The sequence below is a fragment of the Phodopus roborovskii genome, unplaced genomic scaffold, assembly GCF_943737965.1.
Source record: "Phodopus roborovskii unplaced genomic scaffold, PHOROB, whole genome shotgun sequence".
NCBI lineage: Eukaryota > Metazoa > Chordata > Mammalia > Rodentia > Cricetidae > Phodopus > Phodopus roborovskii.
Window position 1 is genome coordinate 11,619,073 of NW_026125397.1, and position 19,644 is coordinate 11,638,716.

General features: G+C 36.8%; 1 protein-coding gene across 4 annotated transcripts in view; it reads right to left on the reverse strand.

Annotated features, from left to right (window-relative positions):
* LOC127215097 (tRNA (guanine(10)-N2)-methyltransferase homolog) overlaps positions 1-19,644 on the reverse strand; it is a 65,265-nt gene that overhangs the window by 24,150 nt on the left and 21,471 nt on the right. For 3 of the 4 annotated variants that reach the window (XM_051175483.1, XM_051175481.1, XM_051175484.1), the window contains 7 exons: positions 18,158-18,223; positions 15,132-15,205; positions 12,824-12,905; positions 12,642-12,734; positions 11,937-12,071; positions 11,054-11,210; positions 2,045-2,125 (listed from right to left, as the gene is read on the reverse strand). In XM_051175483.1, the coding sequence (XP_051031440.1) occupies positions 2,045-2,125; positions 11,054-11,210; positions 11,937-12,071; positions 12,642-12,734; positions 12,824-12,905; positions 15,132-15,205; positions 18,158-18,223 (688 nt within the window). The remainder of the gene's footprint in view (positions 1-2,044; positions 2,126-11,053; positions 11,211-11,936; positions 12,072-12,641; positions 12,735-12,823; positions 12,906-15,131; positions 15,206-18,157; positions 18,224-19,644) is intronic. The other variant, XM_051175482.1, reaches the window with a different exon arrangement.

The window sequence follows — 19,644 nt, forward strand, 5'->3', positions numbered from 1 at the left end:
TTTAGTGGGTGTTTCAAGCTAAGCGGAGGCTACAGGTGCTGCAAGATCACAATTGAGAAAGAAGACCTGCAGCAGATAGCAGGCCTTCCGGCAGCATTGGAGCAAAAGGAAAAGGAAGCTAAAATCCAGCTAAAGGGACCCTTATAGGACTGACAGAAGAGAACTTTCCAACTAGGAAAAACATGAGACTATTATACAGTATAAACTAAGAATCAGGGACAGGGAGCAGAGGACATACATACCTAGTAACTGGACAAACTCTAAGAAACTCTACTCAGTTAGAAATCTATTCCCAGTAGACTGAAGGCTATGAAATAACTTTTTAAAACATTTTAAAAGCTCTGTGTAATAATTACATACTAGGGTACGTTCCAGTGTTACTTACTCTAACATAATACGAACAAGACTATCTTTTTCTAGTTAGCCCATTTCTGAAAAATATTCAAAACTATACTTTTTTCCCTTAGAAAATATTATCAAATTCCTTAAGGGTCAAGGTATAGTGTGACAAGTTATTAATAATATGCCCAACAGCTTCAGGAACAGAAAGTATACAAAAACCTCACCTTTAATAATATACTGAGTGAGGTAAATTGTTTTAAGAACTCATTAATTACAATAGACAAATACGAGCAGAGACACTTTCAAAAGCACAAATGTACCTTAGTATATTTAATACTGTTTCATTATGAGAAATACACTTTTTCACCCTGATTTAATTCCATCCAGTCACATAAAATTAATGAAGCTTTTTAATTTTTAGATATTTTTCCACAACCTCCAAAAAATCAAAGTTACGCTCATTAAAGGCAGAATCTTGAAATCTGTAAATGCCTCAAGTGTTTCAAGTATGTTCTGGTCACAAAAAAAATCTAAATTTTTAAATGTATTCAAAGACAAAATATCCATCCAATCTATATTCATAGCATCAATGGCAGTAATCTTAAATAGAGACTACATATGTTTTCTTTTGTTTTTTAAATGTATTTTTATGTTATTTTTGCATGCATGTATGTCTCTGTGAGGGTGTCAGAAGTTGCCATGTGGGTGCCGGGAATTGAACCTGGATCCTCTGGAAGTACAGTCAGTGTTCCTAACAGCTGACTCACTCTCTAGCCCCACATATGTTGACTACAAAATGGCCACTCCATCTCTTTCACCTTCTCCTTCCCAACACTGAGGCTCACAAACCTCAGTTTGCCTTTTTTTTTAAAAAAAAAAAAAAAAAAACATATTTGATTAAGATGACACGTTCCTGGCTGGGGATGGAAAGAGTTTTTTTTCCCTTTTTGCAAATGAAAAGCACTTTATTAATATTCCCATCATTAGAGAGAAAGGAGTACAGTTCAGAAGGTAAGGCCCCAGGCAAACACTCCAAGGCACCAGGCTAGTGAAAACCTAAGCAAATGTAAGAATGCTGTGACAGCCCTCCGAAAAGTATCCTCTGTAATGTTAGTGGACACCATACTGCAGAACTGTAACTAAGAAACACATTAGTTGGATTTGGGTTGTAAATTCTATTAATCACTTACTAAAGGAATGTTACTTCCAATTTGTACTCTCATCAGAAAAATATAAGACACTGATACATAGTCTGTCATTTTATGCCACAAACCTCAGACAAAGTCATTTAATGAGAACAGCTGATGCCTGGCTTATCTTGGTCATTCTCTCACTAGTTATAAATACAAATTCAATAGTTTAAAAATAATCTGGATTATGCTAAAATGTGTATCATAAAATTAGCAAAATATGCCTTATAATAATTCCTACAGCCATTGTTTTCCATATTAAAAAAGAGTACCTTCAAGGCTGATCTCATTGTGCATGCAGTTCTTAAGTAGGATTATTCATCTTAATATTCTTCTAGTTCACCTTGTATACCCTGAGTGACAATGTCATAAAATGTAGATACTCAAAGAAGTTTTGAGTAAAATTACACTAAAATGTTGTGCTTTAAACACTAAAATGTCACATAAAACTATTATTTTAAAGGCCCATTTGGCTTAACAACAAAGACTTTAACGTTGTAAGTTGTACTCACCCAAGCCATGAACCGTGTTGTAGTCTATGTCCGTCCCACACACATATGCACCAAAGTGAGCAGATGCTATCAGGAGGCCACCTGGAAAACCACACAACTGTGACTATTAACCAGAGTCCCGACTAGTGTTCCTTTCCTGATCTCATTTGATCCAGAGTCTTATGAACTAGCTGCAGGCAGAGTACTCTGGAATGACACCAAGCCAGTTAAATTTAGAAGGGCTCAGAACTGAACAAATAAACCCGAAACTGAACTCGCTAAATTGGCCACAAAGCCGAGCATCAGTGCACATCATGGTGGTGTTGTTTCATACCACCCAAGCAACACTACATTCTTGTTCAAAATAATGTATATGTAGACATTATCAGGTTATCTTAGATTGCTTAAAAAAAAAAAAAAATTAAAAGTGAACATACAAATCTGCAAGTACAAAGATCTAAAATAAACTAATGACTGGGCTTGAGTTTCAAAGAACTAATGTGAACATATTTCACATGTGTAATACTAACTTTAGCGAGTTAAAACATGGCCTCTTATAAAATATTGTCATGTAATTTTCTCTTGGTATAAACTCTAAATATGAACTTCTGAGTAACTTACCTAATTAATAAATTTTTCTGTTAAACAGTGCTATGGCTAAAGTAAGAATAATGTCCCAATATAAACTGACCAGACTAAGGAATATGACAGATGTAACTGGTTCAACAATGAAGGAAAGTTTAACTATTAAAAATGAAATACCTTAAAAGAAAAACAAGTATTTTTAAAATTTTAAGAAAAATTCACAAAGTTAAATAAAAATATTAATAACTATTTTTCATTAAACCACATTTTTATGTAATTTGTGCTTGATCAATCCCCAATTACAATACAGAAAGAAGACAGTCAAGTAGAAACAAGAAATTCATTCTTAGACTACAAAGTAAGCACAGACTTGGACAAAGGGCAAAATCTAGGGTTTTTCTTTCCATCCTTTTAAAATTTAACCTCTAAAAATTTAAGATGTACAAGGTCTTCACAGGTTCAAAACCTTCAAATCATAGATCTACAGCCATTTAAAAAATAGTCAGGGAAGAGCACTTTGAAAATGCACTAATTAGTTTCCTGCTGTATCTCTTGAAGAACATTGGCGTCAAAGTGCAGTGGAAACCAAATCCTAGGTCTTCTCATGCTAACCCCTGAAGCATTTGTGTGAGATGCGGCGTAAAAGAGACCTCAGAACTCTCAGTAAAGAGACGGGATACTCTGTGGGAGGAAAGGTACTGTATGTGATGACTTAGGAGCCTCACAAGGTCACTTCACGCAAATCACAAGGAATTACTACAATTCTGCCAATCAAGGCAGATACTCACCTAGAAGAACTAGTTGTCAAGGCAACAGAAAAGCTTTCCTGTGCTTCCTTAACCAGAACCTTATCCATTGCTTAGTGACTTTTGAGAAGACTCAATTTACAGTATACTGCTGAAAGGAGACGAATAAGCTGTTAGACTCACCTGTTACCTTCTGTCTTTCAAGCTTTTAAGTTTTTTAAATAAAATCATAATGACTTGGTTTCTCTGAATTGATCACTGGGTAATCACTGTTAACATCTATTGCTCTTTCAATTGCAGCAGCTTTTGCATTTTGTTATACCTTATATGGAATTTTCTTGGGCAGATAGATAAAAACAGAGGGTGAAGTGTTGAGAAGGGAGGAAAATGACTCTTCCATTTTTGTTATCCAAAGTAAACTATTAATACCACATCTGTGAGTTAGACTAACACTCAGTGCCTCAATATCTTGCTACTTAAACAGTAACCATTTTAGGGTTAGTGTATACCTTATAGGCAAAAGAATACAATGAGTGGAATTTATTCCACACTATAAAACTTCATTTATAGGTTTTTACCTGTGGAGAGCTAAGGGGAAAGCTTTGAGACTGTGAGGAATTGCAAGACTAGGCTTTGGTTTTGCTAAAGCAAAAGAAGTTGGTAACCCCGTTGCGATTATTTTTCCTCTCTACCTGTTTTATCCCTCTGAAAAACAAACTCGAAATGAACCAGCAGTCTGAGCAAAAGAATATTGCCAAAGGTAGCAATACAACTACACTAACTGAGGCTTTGGGAAAAGGAAACTACAAAGAACTATGGAACAAAGCAGGAATGCTGTAATGATCTACTGCCTAGTCCTCTTTCCCATCCTGCAGTTTCCTCTCAGGACCAAGTCAATGTCCTCACCTGGACCTTATGCCAATCATTCTGCGATGACAAAATTCAAAAGGAGCTGTAGTATTTTCCTTATGCCTACAATGTCTCCTTGGTGGACTCTTACTCCCAGAACTCACTCACCTGAGAGAAGGTAGGAGTCAAAGCTATGGCTTCAGAGCTATGTGCTACATAAAACACTACACACATTTACAAATTTAACCTTCAATTCTCTTGCTGCTACAATAGCAATAGTTTACGAATATTTTGGAAATTAGCCCAAGAGGGGACTAGAAAATAAGTTCATAGTCAAACATTTCATCATCGTTTTGTATTAGCTGTATCTAACGTGTTCATCAGAAATTATCTGTATCCCTACGAAAGTAACAGTTAAGTAATAATAGTAACATAACAGTCCACTGAATGTCTGTCTACCAGTTTTCAAGTAATATTCTAAGATTATATGCACATATTACCTTCCTTAATCTTTACAACATATTACTATGGCCAACTTATATGGAACTGCAATCTAGACAAGAATTTTGTCCCAAGTCATGTTGGAAAAGTACATTCACACTATTTACTCTTTTGTTTAGTCTACAGTACCTCCTCTGGGGTCAGCAGCAATTGAAGTTAAAAAATAAAATAAAGCTAGCTTATATCACACTAAATTACTGGTGTAGTGTTAGATGTCAAATGCCCTCCAGAGAAGAGTGTGTTGAAGTGCTGGGCCTCATGGTGGCTCTGTTGCAAAGGGATAATTTGTCTAGAATGTGAGGCTTAGAAGGAGGGCCTTATTCTAATGAAGAGGATTGCAGAACCCCGGGTCTTCCTCCTCCTGCTTCTTGCCTACGAGGTCAGCAGTTAAATCTACCCTGTGTTCCTTAACTCTGACATCAAACAAGAGCCTACAAGCAATGGGTCTGCCCAGCTGAAACTGAAGCAAAAAATAAGCCTTTTTCTTTGTAAGTTATATTATGTATTTTGTTATAGTAACAGAAAGTTTATCAGCATACCAGTTAGATAAAATAGAAACAAATTCTGTTACTAAGCAAATTAGGTAAACCTCTGCATCCAGTTAATAATAGTTCAAGCCAACAAGGTATTGTATATTTTCATGCTAACCTTAATAGTGTACTCCCTTCACCATTGAGATTTGCTCCAATGGGATGTTTCTTCTATACTTGGAAAATGAAAAAAATGAAGTATTTTAAAAGTAAATGAAAAGAGACTATATTTGCCAAAACGGAAAGAAAGGTATATAACTCTAAGTAGCAACAGATTGTCTAAAAGAAAAGAAAAGATGTTTAGGTAAGAAAAGATCTCAGCCTGCTTGGCACCCTTGAGAAAAATCACAGCCATGACTAATTCAATGATGTGGGATGTCCTTCTGCACACAGCAAATGTGTTGCCTTTACTGATTGATGAATAAAGCTGCTTTGGCCTATGGCGGGGCAGAATATAACTAGGAAGGAAATCTAAGCAGAGATCCAGGGAGAAAGAAGGCAGCATTGGGAAAGCCAGCAGCCACCATAGAAGCAAGATGTAAGGTAATGCCACAGCCACATGGCAATACATAAAGTAATGGAGATGGATGAATTTGATAATCAGCCTGAGCTAATAGGCCAGTTTGTAATTTAGTATTAAGCCTCTGAGTGGTCACTCAGGAACTGGTGAGGAACAGAAAAGCTCTGGCTACATTTGGGAAACTGTCCGCATTTCAGTCTGGACCATTAAAAGGAACACACTTTAATTAAAACAAAACAAACAAAAAAAAACTCTAATATTTGGAAGCCAAACATAAAACCATCAAACAGAACAGAAAAACTTATGGCCAGGAAGAAGGCACAGGGCTACTTCTCTAGTCCTTTCCAAGATACAAGCTGTCTGTGAAGCAGTAGTCCTATAAGGATACAAGCCATAAGGACTCTCTGTGTGAAATTAGGGTTTATAACCTGTTTCAGAACAGAAGTGTCAAAACTGACTTACATTCTAAAGCCAATTTAAACCATAAACACAGATTATGAGAATATATGTTAGTGGCAGATCTTGCAAAGATTCATCGATCAGTTGACCTTACTTGTCTATGTAAAAGTGAAATGATCAAAATAGGCTGTCTACTGTGGGAGCCACCCTCAGCAAGCAGTGAGATACCCTGAGCCCTCACCGTGCAGGCGGCAGGGAGCTCGACTGCTGTGAAGATGGAAGCTTCACTATATTGCCATACTCAACTGCACCAAGAGACACATACTTCCCTTAGTTCCCTATTATGACAATAGCATTCTTAAACTCTAACCTAAATGCGCACACTAGTCATTTTATACACAAATTTCATGTAATTCCACAGTATTGTTTTTACTTCATAAAAAGGGCTGGTTTGTTGGTTTGTTTATTTTAAAGTTTAAGAATGAACCAACAAGGTGGCTTGGTGGGTAAAGTGCGGGTGGCAGAAGCCTGATTGCCTGGAGTGAATCCCTGGGACCCACTCCACAAAGGTGGGAGGAGATCCAACCACAAAATCATGCTGGCTTTCACATACCTACAATGGCATGCCTGAACCCACAAACATACATTTCACACACCTGCTTGTGCACCTGCACAAGCACACACACAGAAAACCACAATGAGAAATACAAATTTTAAAGCTTAAGAACAAGATAAAAGAGTTAAGAGCTGAGCCTCTAGAGAAACACAAATCATAACCATTGTTCACATCCAAAAGAATAAACTCCAAATGGACGTGAGTTCTGAAACAAAATACAGTGTCAAAAGGCCTAGAAGAAAATATAGCTGAATCCTGTACAAATTGATTACAGGGAAAACTGTTGTATGACAAGAAAGCAAATATTGTCGAAGTCAAATAACTGGCAATCTGGAAGGAAGTATTTGAGATTTACTACAGAAATACTGGAGGAGAATGTGCTAATATTTCTATGAAAGAAAGCGTCTTTACAAGAGGCTGGAGGCAAAAGACAGAAAAGTCTATCCAAAAATACCTGTATAATGACCCTTAAAAAGCCTAGATGACATATTCAGATGCAAATTAAGACTGTATTTCAATAACATTTTCACCCAACCAATCAGGGAATCTTCAAAAGCTTGATAGTATAATCTTAGTAGTAAAACTACAGGAGAACAAGAACTCTCTTACATGGTTGCAGAAACCCAAAACTGAGTAACAGGAAAATTCATTTAATAGACTCTAGCAAAACCATGTATTCCCCTTAACCTAGCAATCCCACTTCCAGAAATTTATACCAGTACTAGAGCCTCAAAATTACAAAAGTGTGTGTTTATATGATTTCTCCTTGTAAGCATTATTTTCAAGTATAAAATACTGGAAACTATCAGTACCCAGGTATGTACTGGAGATTATCTGAACAAACTACAGAATACATTCATGGATTAGAAGTCTTTTAGAGAACAAAAATGGGCTGGAATGTAGCTCTGTGATAGATTACTTGTGTTATTTCCAGTGCCACAACAACAAAAGAATGACGATAATCTCTGAAGAGGAAGAGATTTCTAAGAAATACTGTTAAATGGAAAACAACAACAGCAAACAAAAAACCAAGAAACATACAGAGTATCAAACATGAGTACGAGTAAGAAATTTTACCTACGTAAGTATTATCACTGGGAAGAGAAAATAGTAGAATCCACTAGAAAACAAGTTCGTCACCAAGGGAAGGGACAAAACGGAGAGCACACTACTGTGTAGATACGAGTTAACCTCTGCATTGTAGTAAATGTCAACATAATAAAGAGGAGTAATGGCAGGAGCAGAGGACAGAGACCTAAGACTAAGAGCAAGCTACAGCGACTGAAACCAAGTGACTTTGAAAGGAGAAAAAGCAAGCACAGTATTTGAATTTATTGCTCCTTAAGCAAGGATAGAATTGAAAATATGGCAGGAGTGGGGTTTGGATGAGAGTATCCCCACTAGCTCAGATATGTGAACACTCGCTCCCCCAGCTGGTGCCGCTGTTTAGGAGGCACCAGTTTGCACCAGTTTGCTTGAGGAAGTATGTCACTGGGCATGGGCTTTGGAAGTAAAAGGTCTTGTCTATGTCCAGTGTGTTCCTTCTGCTTGCTGCTTATGGTAAAAGATGTCAACTCTTAGCATCCTTGTTCCTGCCACTGGCTGCCATGCTTTTCCATCATGATGGATTCCAATCCCTCTGGACCCATTAAGTCCAAATAAACTCTTCCATCATGACCTGCGTTGGTCATGGTGTTTTATCACAGCAACAGAAAACAAATACAATAGGATTCTTTTCCCCCAGTGGCATGCACAAAACATTCTTGACTATTCTAGATAATTACAGAGCAAATATTTTGAACATAACAACCAGGGTTCTCCGTGAAGAAAAAGGTATCCATTCACAAGGACTGGAATAGGGTGAAAATAAATCTGTGATAATCAGCAGAAATATCTGGTCCATGTATAAACCCATGATTTCTAATAAGTCTATGTGTAGGTTTATACGTGTTAACACACAGGAGTATTTTCATGTATATTTCCATGTGCACTCCCAGGTATATTAATGGACACACATGTGTATTTCTTTGCTTACCCTCTGAGGAGTTTTAGAACACACTCTTGATTTCTGATACCATTTCCTCACAAAAAGGAACAAGGGTTGCTGGGAGAAATGGCTTTGGCATGAAAAAAGATAAGCCAGAAATCTTAGAAGTTCTCTAAGGAAAAAGAAAGAGTAATAGGTCACCAAGACAGACAGATTCAGTGTGAAAGGGCTAGGTAGAACTACTCTAATTTGAAAACGTAAATAATGAAGGGATATCAGGACTTATAAATGACCTGAGGAAAGGGGAGACAGTCATGTTAATAAGTGAAGTTAGCAACAGGAAGTGAAGAAAGATTTCTTGTTTACAAAATGATGAATGTAGATCACTAACACAGAAGTGCTAGAATGCAAACATCAAAGCAAAGACTGGCTCAAACAAGAATCTTGTCACTGGATGCTAAATCTGACTTGTCATGATGAGGAGATATCTGGATAAGGGTAAGTATATTTACAAGTTCTTTATGTACCTCACCACAAATGTACTGACAGCAAGAATATAAAATAAAACAGTAACCACCATATTTAAGAAAATTCAATTCAATTGGTACCGTGATGATTAAAAAAAACAGAAGGGTATGTTAGCCTTAGGAAGGACATAACATCTCTAGTAGGAATGTATAACCCATTCAATGAGAGAGATTCAATCAACTCAAATGAAAACTATTTTAAACTTAAAAGTGTTAGTAATGTTCCAAATCAAAATAACGTTGACAGTAAAATATAACACCCAACTACAGAATATAATATATACATTCAAATATATATAAAACTGGTACTCTTACTAATGTATACTGATGTATTTGAGAGGAATGTAATACAACAACCATCAGGAGCTGGAGAGATGGCTCTGTGGTTAAGAGCACTGGTTGATCTTCCAGAGGACTCACGTTCAGTTCCCAGCACCCACATGACATGTAAGGCCAAACTTAAGTAGACAAACAAATTTTTAAAGTAAAAAATAAAATACACATAACCTTCAAATGATTCAGGAAAAAAATATAAACAAAATAAAATGATAAGGTAAAGGAAGCCAAATGTAAACAAAATTTAAGCTGGGATTGGATATGTGGATATTCTTTGTTCTTATAACTTGTAAATAAACTGAATATTAGTTCCAATAACAAGCTCAAAATGTGAAAGAATGTGTTTAGGTAAATGAACATAGAGAACAAACTGAGAGTGGGATCCATGGAGACACACCGGAGTATAAGAAAAATGCACTGGTGAATTAGTTCAAAACAGATTACAAAAAACACCTTCCATCCTCTAGGAATTCTAGACCAGATACTATTTCTCCCTAATCACATTTGGTCACAGTCCTGAAGTTAATGCAAGCAGTGGCCGGTAAAATGTATGCAGAGGCAGAGACTGCTCTGCAGAAGCAATGAATACATGAACTCCTGGAGTCTGAAGCTGCAAATACGGTACACTGCATAACTCTGATCAGGTCACATAACCTCACGAAGACTTTCAAAGTGTCTACATGCTAGCTGTCTGTCATCAGAATTGGAGTACAGTATAGTTCCTGACACATTTACCCATCCCTTGCATGCCCACTGCTGCAGTGGGGACAGCTGCAGTGACTCTAACTGAACAAGAACAATGGCATTAGTCGGACAGAAGTTAAGTAAGAGTGCTGCCTGCCTAAGGGCTACATCAAGCAAGAACACAATCTGAGAAAAGAAAAATTTCAGAATTAAATGAAGTCAACTTGGAATTTCAGGCTTTCCACAGGTTTAATTAGGAGCGATCCCAGGGAAATTCGAAAGGACGTGGGTTACGGTATCAGCACTCAGGCTCTAGACTATGGCTACTTAGTCACCTTTAGTTTCACACTTACTTAAAAACAGAATCAAAGACATGCTTTCCCTCTACCCAAATACATAGCTTTTATTTAAAAGCATGAATATTTTTTCTTTTTGTTTTTTTTCCCCATTCTTCCTGTAAGAGTTTTCCTAATTAAATAAATAATGATTCTCATACATTTCTACAATGTATGGTTATACTGCAAGACATCTGAGAAAAAAATAAGTCTGATGCTCCCCCCAGTGGCTTACTTGGAATAAAACTTATAATACTCTAGTTACATCCATCAAGTGGCAAAGTGTTAAATATTAGCTATTATACAGGAAAAGTTATGTTTGTCAATTCAATCTCTCACCCAAAACATACTATAATGTTCAGTGCTATAAATAAGCAAAATCTATGCATTAGTGTAACAAATAGATTTATAATACCTGTTCCAACAAATGGATCAAAGACAACATCGTTTTCTTTCACTTTTGCATGGTTGGCCATGATGAATGATAAACCAGCATCCATGCTCGTATTTCCAATAAAATGTCTCTTTTTGACACTATATGACTCAATTAGCTCTCTTTGCCCATCTGCAATCTAGAACAGATTTTTTTCAAGTTAGTCTAACTTATACAGCACAAACTCAAGATAATTACTGACAATAAAAATTACAGCACCTTGCTAATGAGAACTTTTTCCACTTATTTTACTGTTTTAAACTTACTCCTTTAAATTTAAAGGACTAAGATTTTTTAGAGTCAATCCTTTAACTTCTCTAATGCCTTTCCACCTACTTTGTGCTTTCAAACCAAGTAAGCATCAAATTCAGATACAATTATTCTAAGGAGTGGTCCTGAGTTTTCTCATCTCCCTCTGCTCTGTCTCTGAAATGACAGGAGCTCATAACATGGCTCTTAGCTTTCATCCACCTATTCCAGCCTCCAGGAAGTAAGCACAACACTTTATAACTTAATTTTCCCTTAGAATGGAAGACTCAGATTAGAGATTTTCATAAGATCACTGAACCAGCTCAGCACTCTGCCCTCTCTCTGCTTCAACAAGCTCCTTATGTTTCACAGGGATCTTTAAAAATCAGAAATTATAATCACATACTTTTTGGCATTTTTAATACATATAGAGTTCTGACTCTCAATTGCTTCAAATTTTTCCATATTAAAAAAAAAATCAAATACAAAGGCATGGCATTCTTCTTTTGCTCTGGCCTCATGAATACTTGACCTGTGCTCTACCACTGACCTGCATCCCCATCCTGTATTTAGCTTTTAAAGAAAGAGGTGAGCTAGGTAGAAAGAACTTGCTTACCCATCTACCAAAATAAATATGATGTGGACTCTCCGGGATGTGGTTTGGATCCAAACCATAGTCCTCCAAAACTGAGAATACATGCTGTGGTTTCTTTAAGTTCACTTTTCCTTCAAATGGTAGAAATTCAAGGCCCTAAAAAAAAAAAAAAAAAAAAAAAAAAAAAAAATTATCAAAGAATCATAGAAAACAGTGCTTATCTAGCAATATATGCAGTGTGGGTCTGGTGTCAGAACTACACAAGATAGCCACAAACAACATGGAAAGCACCTAACAGATATTATACACCATGTGGATTATGCTCCTTGTTAATAAAAACACTGATTGACTGTGATTGACTGATAACAGGGTAAGAAGAAATTGGGTAAGACAACCTAACACAGAGAGAATTCTGGGAGGAAGAAGGATGGAGTCAGAGGAGTTGCCAACAAATGGAAAGGAGCAGATGAACATGAAATGCTAATAAAGGTTCTGCTATGTGACAGAGCATAAATAAGGAATATGAGTTAACTTAAAAAATAGAAGAGGTAGTTAGTAATAAGCCTGAGCTTCCGACAGAGCACTTGTAAATAATAACAACTCTCAGTGTGCTTATTTGAGAGCAGCTGCGTGACTGGAAAACTCCACTTACAACTAAATATTTATATATATCAACAGCTAGAGTGTATTCACTCCATAGGCCTTGGTTTTGTTAATTTCACTTACATCTATTCGTTTGACTTTTTCTTCTTGCGTCAATGTTTTATTAAACGTGTGAATCTTTATTTTATATGTAGACTCTGAATGCAGAAATGGAGCCTAAAATAGAAGCAGATAAGTTCTGTAAGCTTATGAATGTAACAGAATATGCATACATGCCTATGTAAAATTCACATTTCACTACGCACCATCTTCTCCACAGGGTAATTGTTAAGAGAAGTATACAGCTCCTCAGGAGATTTTCCATGACCCCATAGTTCAAATATAGACCTAGGAAATAAATGGTTGGTACTAACCTCAGTAAAGAACTTAGTTCAGACAGCAATCCATAATAGTTATTTTCCTAGTTCTTTATGCTTGCTACATTAAAACAGTCACTGGCCATGCTTTCCAATTTATTAATGAGAAATATACACACTGGAAACAAGTAACAATATAACGCCAAATCATATAAAGAAGATGAACATTAAATGAAAGAAGGGAAATTCAACATTAAGAGTTTTTCCAATTTTTCATCACTTATACACATATACAAATACGTAAATATACATACACACATATGCTATTAAGGGAAACTAGGGATTGACCCAGGGTCTTCTGCGAGCTAAGCACTCTGTCTACCACTGAGTTATACCCCATGCCCTTTGCATTACACACAATACTGAATTAAACAATGCAATAAAATCACATGCTATTTTAAGAAAAGACACAGGAAAGCAAAATTTTCTCAATGTCTTCCCCATTAAAAGGGGGAAGGGTGGCCAGAGAAAAATCCTATCATTACTTTTTAGCTATTATTTGTTAAAATTTACTAAATAAATTCAAAATGCTGAGCACTAACAAAGTAAGTACCCAGGATTTGCTCTATGTTTCACTTTTGTGGTACGCATAAAATATTCCATTTTAAAGGAGCTAGAGAGACCGCACAGTGGTTAAGAGAACTTGCTGACCTTTCCAGAGAACCCAGTTTGGTTCCCAGCACCCACATCAGGCAGTTTACCACCTCCACCACCCCACTCCCTACCCCACCCCAACCCTGTAACCACAGTTCTAGGGGATCCAACTCCATATGAGGACATCTGCACACATGTACACACACAGGTATTCAGGCAAAAAGCTATGCATATAACATAAAAATATAAAAGTAAATCCTCTAAAAATCTATACTAAAACTATTTGAAACTAATTTTAAGCCTAATTTAACCTTAGAAAATTTTGAATGATTTTTCAATGTGTCCTTGAAAGTCTATTTTAATCATCTGTAGGTTGTAAAATACTGTCCTTGAAAGTGAATTCTTCTTCTATTAAATTTGGAGCCAGCAAGTAATGACACTCTTACTTAGCAGTATCGTAAGGCATATCTCGGCCACAGAAATGAAGAACGACCAAAAGTAAAGCATTATATATCTTATAATATTATATAATTATTCATTTTATTACTCATGCATCAAAAGAAAGGAGCTTTCCATTTATATGTTCTGAGAGCACAAGTAACTATTTTAAACTTAATATCTCTTCTGAAATCCAAATACCTAAAACAGCCATATATTTTAACATGAAAAGTAAAGTAGTATATGTACAAATAGTGGTTTTCATTTTTTTGTTATTTCTATATTCTAATCATGTACATTTAATTACAAGATTGTTAAGAAGCTACAGTTTAAGAAACTAGATTTAGAATTAAGCATACATCTCAATAAGATAAAGTTAGATGAATATGGAGGTAACAGTCATACCACATTACAAAACATTACTAATCATGTGGGGGGGGTGCGTGCGCGCGCGTGCGCCCGTGCGTGCATGTGTGTGTGTGTGTGTGTGTGTGTGGCACACACCTTTAATCCTAGCACTCAGGAGGCAAGTGGATCTATGTGAGTTCCAGGACAGCCAGGGCTACACAGAGAAACCCTGTCCTGAAAAAAACAAGGAGAAAAATAATAATCCATTTCTCTAACAAATATATCTCATGACAGTTCCCATATTTCGCCATCTTAAATTTACTAATCTGATCATTCAACTAAAAATGGAGAATAAGAAAAGCAGTTTTATATTTTGTAAAACTTGGTTACACTAAATGTGGCATTCATTCTCTGCAAGAATATGTCATTCAGCCGGGCATTGGTGGTGCACCTTTAATCCCAGCACTTGAGAGGCAGAGGCAGGCGGATCTCTGTGAGTTCCAGGCCAGCCTGATCTATAGAGTTCCAGGACAGGCTCCAAAGCAATACAGAGAAACCCTGCCTCAAAAAACAATAAACAAACAAGAGTATGTCATTCCTTACCATCCTCCTACTAAACATGGAAGCATTTGTCACCTCAGCTCTAGAAGGTAATTCTCTGTTCCCTCATCACCATCTATGCAACTTCAAGCTAAGATGATGCCCACTCTGCTACCATCCTTTTAGCCTCTATCTTAACCTTCCACAGCAAAAACCAGAACATATGGTTATGAGACCATGTCTATGCACAACACACAACATGAGGAGTTTCTCTTACTTGGCACATACTGTCCGTTTCATTAAGTTTCTTGCAATATCTTCAGAGGGAATGCTAAGAATCCAAAATGGAGACTGAAAGAAAAGAAGTCATGCAAATTACTACTCAAAGGCTACAAGATCTAATATGCTTTGATTCAAGCAGCCAACAGGAAAAATTCATAGTTGCCATGTAAAAATGCCTGACCTGACTCTAATCAAAATAAAAATTATTCTGATAATAAAATGTTAAATCATTTTAGTAGATAACTTGTTAAGATAATATATTACAATATAAGAACACTTTTATAAATGACTCCATAAATGAAAATATCAGTACACTTTTAAATTTACTTTTAAAAAAGAACAACTAGTTTCTATGTATTTAGATATTCCAGACTGGCCATATACTCAAAGCACCAAGATCCTCCTGCCTCTACCTCCCGTGCTGAAATTATAAGCCTGGGTGTGTTATCCACTTTAAGATTAATTTTCACTTGCCTGGCAACTCATTTTCTGGATACCTATGGCTGCAGGTATCCTGTGAATTGATGATGACGTAAAGCCATGGTGCATATTATTGTTATTAACTTGATTTTTTTTTTCAAGACAGGGTTTCTCTGTATTGCTTTGGAGTCTGTCCTGAACTAGCTCTGTAGACTAGGCTGGCCTTGAAATCACAGAGATCCGCCTGCCTCCCAAGTGCTGGGGTTAAAGGCATGTGCCACCACAGCCCAGCTGCTCTAACTTGAATTATTTCACCATTTTATTTGAGATAAAAAGCTTCATCAGTGTCAACAAGGCTTCTTAACCCTGTGTCCCAGCACCCCACATACAGGGTGGTAAGCAAGCTCCACCCTTACAGCCCCTGGCTGGACTTGGCCAAGCACGCGGTGCTCTGACAGTTCGCCATTCTCACACATCCACATTCTCCCTCCATTCTCCTTTTCAGAGAGAACAACAAATGGCCAATGGCAGGAGACTTCAATTTAAGGCCTCTCATCATTTTCTTGCAAAAAATGACTGAGACTCATATTTAATCTGATATTGATACTACACTACAGAAATATTCAAAATAATTTAAACAAAATAAAGCATCTTAACTTTTGATACATACCACACATGGTCTACTATAAATCCACCTTACCTGAACTTTCTCTATCATCTGAGAGCACATTCAAGTGGACTTCAAAAACGCTGAATGAAACTGGGCAATGGTTGCGCACACCTTTGACCCTAGGACTTGGGAGGCAGAGGCAGGCAGATCTCTGTGAGTTTGAGGCCAGTGTGGTCTATAGAGCAAGTTCCAGGACAGCCAAACTATTAGAGCAACCCTGTCTTGAAATACAAAATGCTGGATGATCGTATTTTCAAGGCCAGTGACAATGAAGTATCCTCAGCAACTAAAAATTTCTCTCATGTTTTGTTTCTTAAATATTTTGATTTTAAGATATTCAGATTTTTTGTTTATGATATTTAATATTGGACTTGGTTTCCTTCTTTTTGGGGGGTGGAGGGGGTCAGGGTGCAACAGGCTCTCTCTACAGAGTTTTGACTGTCCTGAAACTGGCTGGCCTCGATCTCAGAGATCCTCCAGCCTTTGCCTGCCAAGTGCTAAAGGCATGTACCACCGTACCTGTCTCCTGGTGAATTTCTAAGTAATGAAAATAATTCAAATCTTGGTTTCTGTGAAGCTGTAAATGAAGATACCATGACCTTTCACTTGATCATGTCTTCTTGCTGTCACTGTTTGTTTACCCTAAAACCCTACCTTATTTAAAACCAGTGTTTAAAAGATTCAAGTGTTTCTACTGCGTGTATGTGCATAGGTGTATTTGTGTGTGTATTTACATAGGTCAGTAAAATTTGGATAAAAAAAAAATCTAATTACTAATTAAACTTTAATTCCATTTACTCTAGCTAGAGATACTAAAAAATTTGGGTTAGTTCTTCTTATCCAAATTATACAAAAGATACCAATCTCTAATCACAACATATACTGATGGTTCTTGATTTAATCTAAAATGCCCTATAGTACAATTAGCATGGATTACAATTTAACTGAATTATATTTGTATTTTACTAATTAAAAATGGGGTACAAAATTAGTGACTTCTTCCAAAATCCCATTTCTAATCTTGGAAATATATATAAAACAGTTCACAGAACACAAGTAAGTGTAAATATAGGGGGAAACAGTCAATCTAGGTAAAACATATATATATATTTTAGTTATTTTTAAATACATCTTCCTTCATCTGTTACCTTCACCACATTAGTCCAAAATGCTCTTAATTATTTAATTTTAGGTCTAGGAATCCTATCATATATCATATGTAAATGTTGTACCAGATACAGAAAGAGTAAAAAAAAAAAAAAAAACTTCAGATCCAGATCGTGGTGATTAATAGTTTTGATATAATCCAGGAGTTTCTTTCTTAATGGTCTTTAACCACTATTCCTGTCCCCTGACAACTGCTGTGCCCACTGCTCAGCCTCATCTACAACAGAATGAGCCTTCCTAACTACAAATGACCTTATAAACAATATACGGCCCCATAAGAGCAAAGTGTGAGTCTTGGCCAACAGGGCCAACTGTGCGGAGCTGGAAAGCAGCTGTGTCTGCAGAAACCGACTTCTACGGAACTGCAGCACCTTATTTCGGACTGGCTTCAGAACCCTTGTCCACCTGTGTGTCAAAACTGACATCCTGAGATTTAAAAAAAAAAAAAAAAAAAAAAAAAAAAAACCCTTTGAAATTACTAACTTATTGGACTACTAGCTTCCACCAATCAAAAGCTAAGATGTCACCAGACAGCACTTTCAGCCTATAGAGAAGCTTCCTCCATTTTTGCTGTAAGCACCTCTCCGATGTACTAACCAACCTTGATTTATGACTTCCTTTGTTCTACAAAACCATGAAGCTTCCACACCAGAACATGGAATTTTGGGTAACCTAAATCTGTGTTCCCAGACTATGGTCACTCAAAATGGCTCCAAAATAAACTACCTATTCCTTTCTAAAAAAAAAAAAAAAAGTCACCTTACCTTTCCATAAGTTTCATGATTGTTAGTGAACTGGCCTCCAAACAGTGATAGTAAAGACTTTATTTCCTGTATTGAAAACACAGAGAAAAAAAAAATATATAGTTATTGTCTGATTAAGAAATGTCCCCCAAGGGCTCATGTTCTAACCAGCAGCCTTAGCTTGTGGATCTACTTTGAGTGCTGTGACACATTGAGGGGTCAGGGCATTGAGGGGTCAGGGATGGCTACGTCCATCACAAGAGGAAGGGTTACTCCCACGTGATTCTAACCTACTCTGTTTCTTGATGTGTATCAAATGAGCAAGTTGCTCTCTCATAACCCTAATCCGCTATACCTTATACTCTCTAAAGTCATGAGCCAAAATAAACCTGTTCCATTTGGTTGCTTCTGTTGCTATTTTGTCACACCACCAAGAAGAGTGACGACGATGTGAGTTTTGAGCACTTTAAACTCAGTCTGCTGAGAAAAACAGGTCTAATTTTAGAAATAAAAGAGTAGGTTGATATCTACTTGAAGCATTTAGGTTCCAACGTCGAACGTCGGGCAATTGCAATGTGGAGCTCTGAGATTTGTGTGGTCCTCACCATGATTAGGCAATTTCTGAGAAATTTTGTACATGAACTGCTATAGGATTTCATCAGGGACTGTCCTTGCTTGTGAAGGTAATAGGTGTTTACAGATGCTGCAGATTAGTAAATAAGACAACAACTAATTAAAATAAAATCAATTATTAATCATGATTTGAAGATGCTTGGAAAAGAAAGAATTAGCTAGGGAGCATAATTGTGAATTCAGTATGTACAAGTACATGGTTAACCTCCTTTCCCAATAGTAGTAATACATGAATATAGTAATTTTGTTTCTTTATTTTTTCAGACAGAGTCTCCTATAGCCAAGGCTACTGTGAGCTGATTCACATGCCTCCATTTCCCAGATGCTGGAATTACAGGAATGTGCCACCATACCTGTTCACGGTAGATATTTTAAAAATCTGACCAAACAGTACATATATTCTTCGAAGGATTATTCAAATACTTTGCCTTGTAACACTGACAAATGAATTCTATTCCTCCACACTGGCCCTATGGAGGAAGTAACTAAGAGGTAAGTGAACCCTCTGCTGGTTGCCAACACTCTCCTTTCCTCCCTGCCAGGTCCTAACAGCAAGCCCACAGCCGTCAGGAGAGGAAGATAGCCACGCCATCAAGTCTCCCATTTCAAACCAAAAAGAATGGGAGATTTGAGCAACAAATTCTACTTCCAGCTTTCCTTTGGCTTTGCGTCAAACTGTTTCTTACATTAGAAAGTTATGAGTTTCAGGAAGAGTTGGAGGTGAATACAATCAAAACAAATTGCACGAAAACTTCAAAGAATAAAAATATTAAGAGGAGTGTGTGTGTGGATGGGTAAGTTCAATTCAAAGATGTGGATGGGTCCCAAACCAGCACCGGCGATCCATAAATCAGTGAAGACGGCCCAATGGCTCC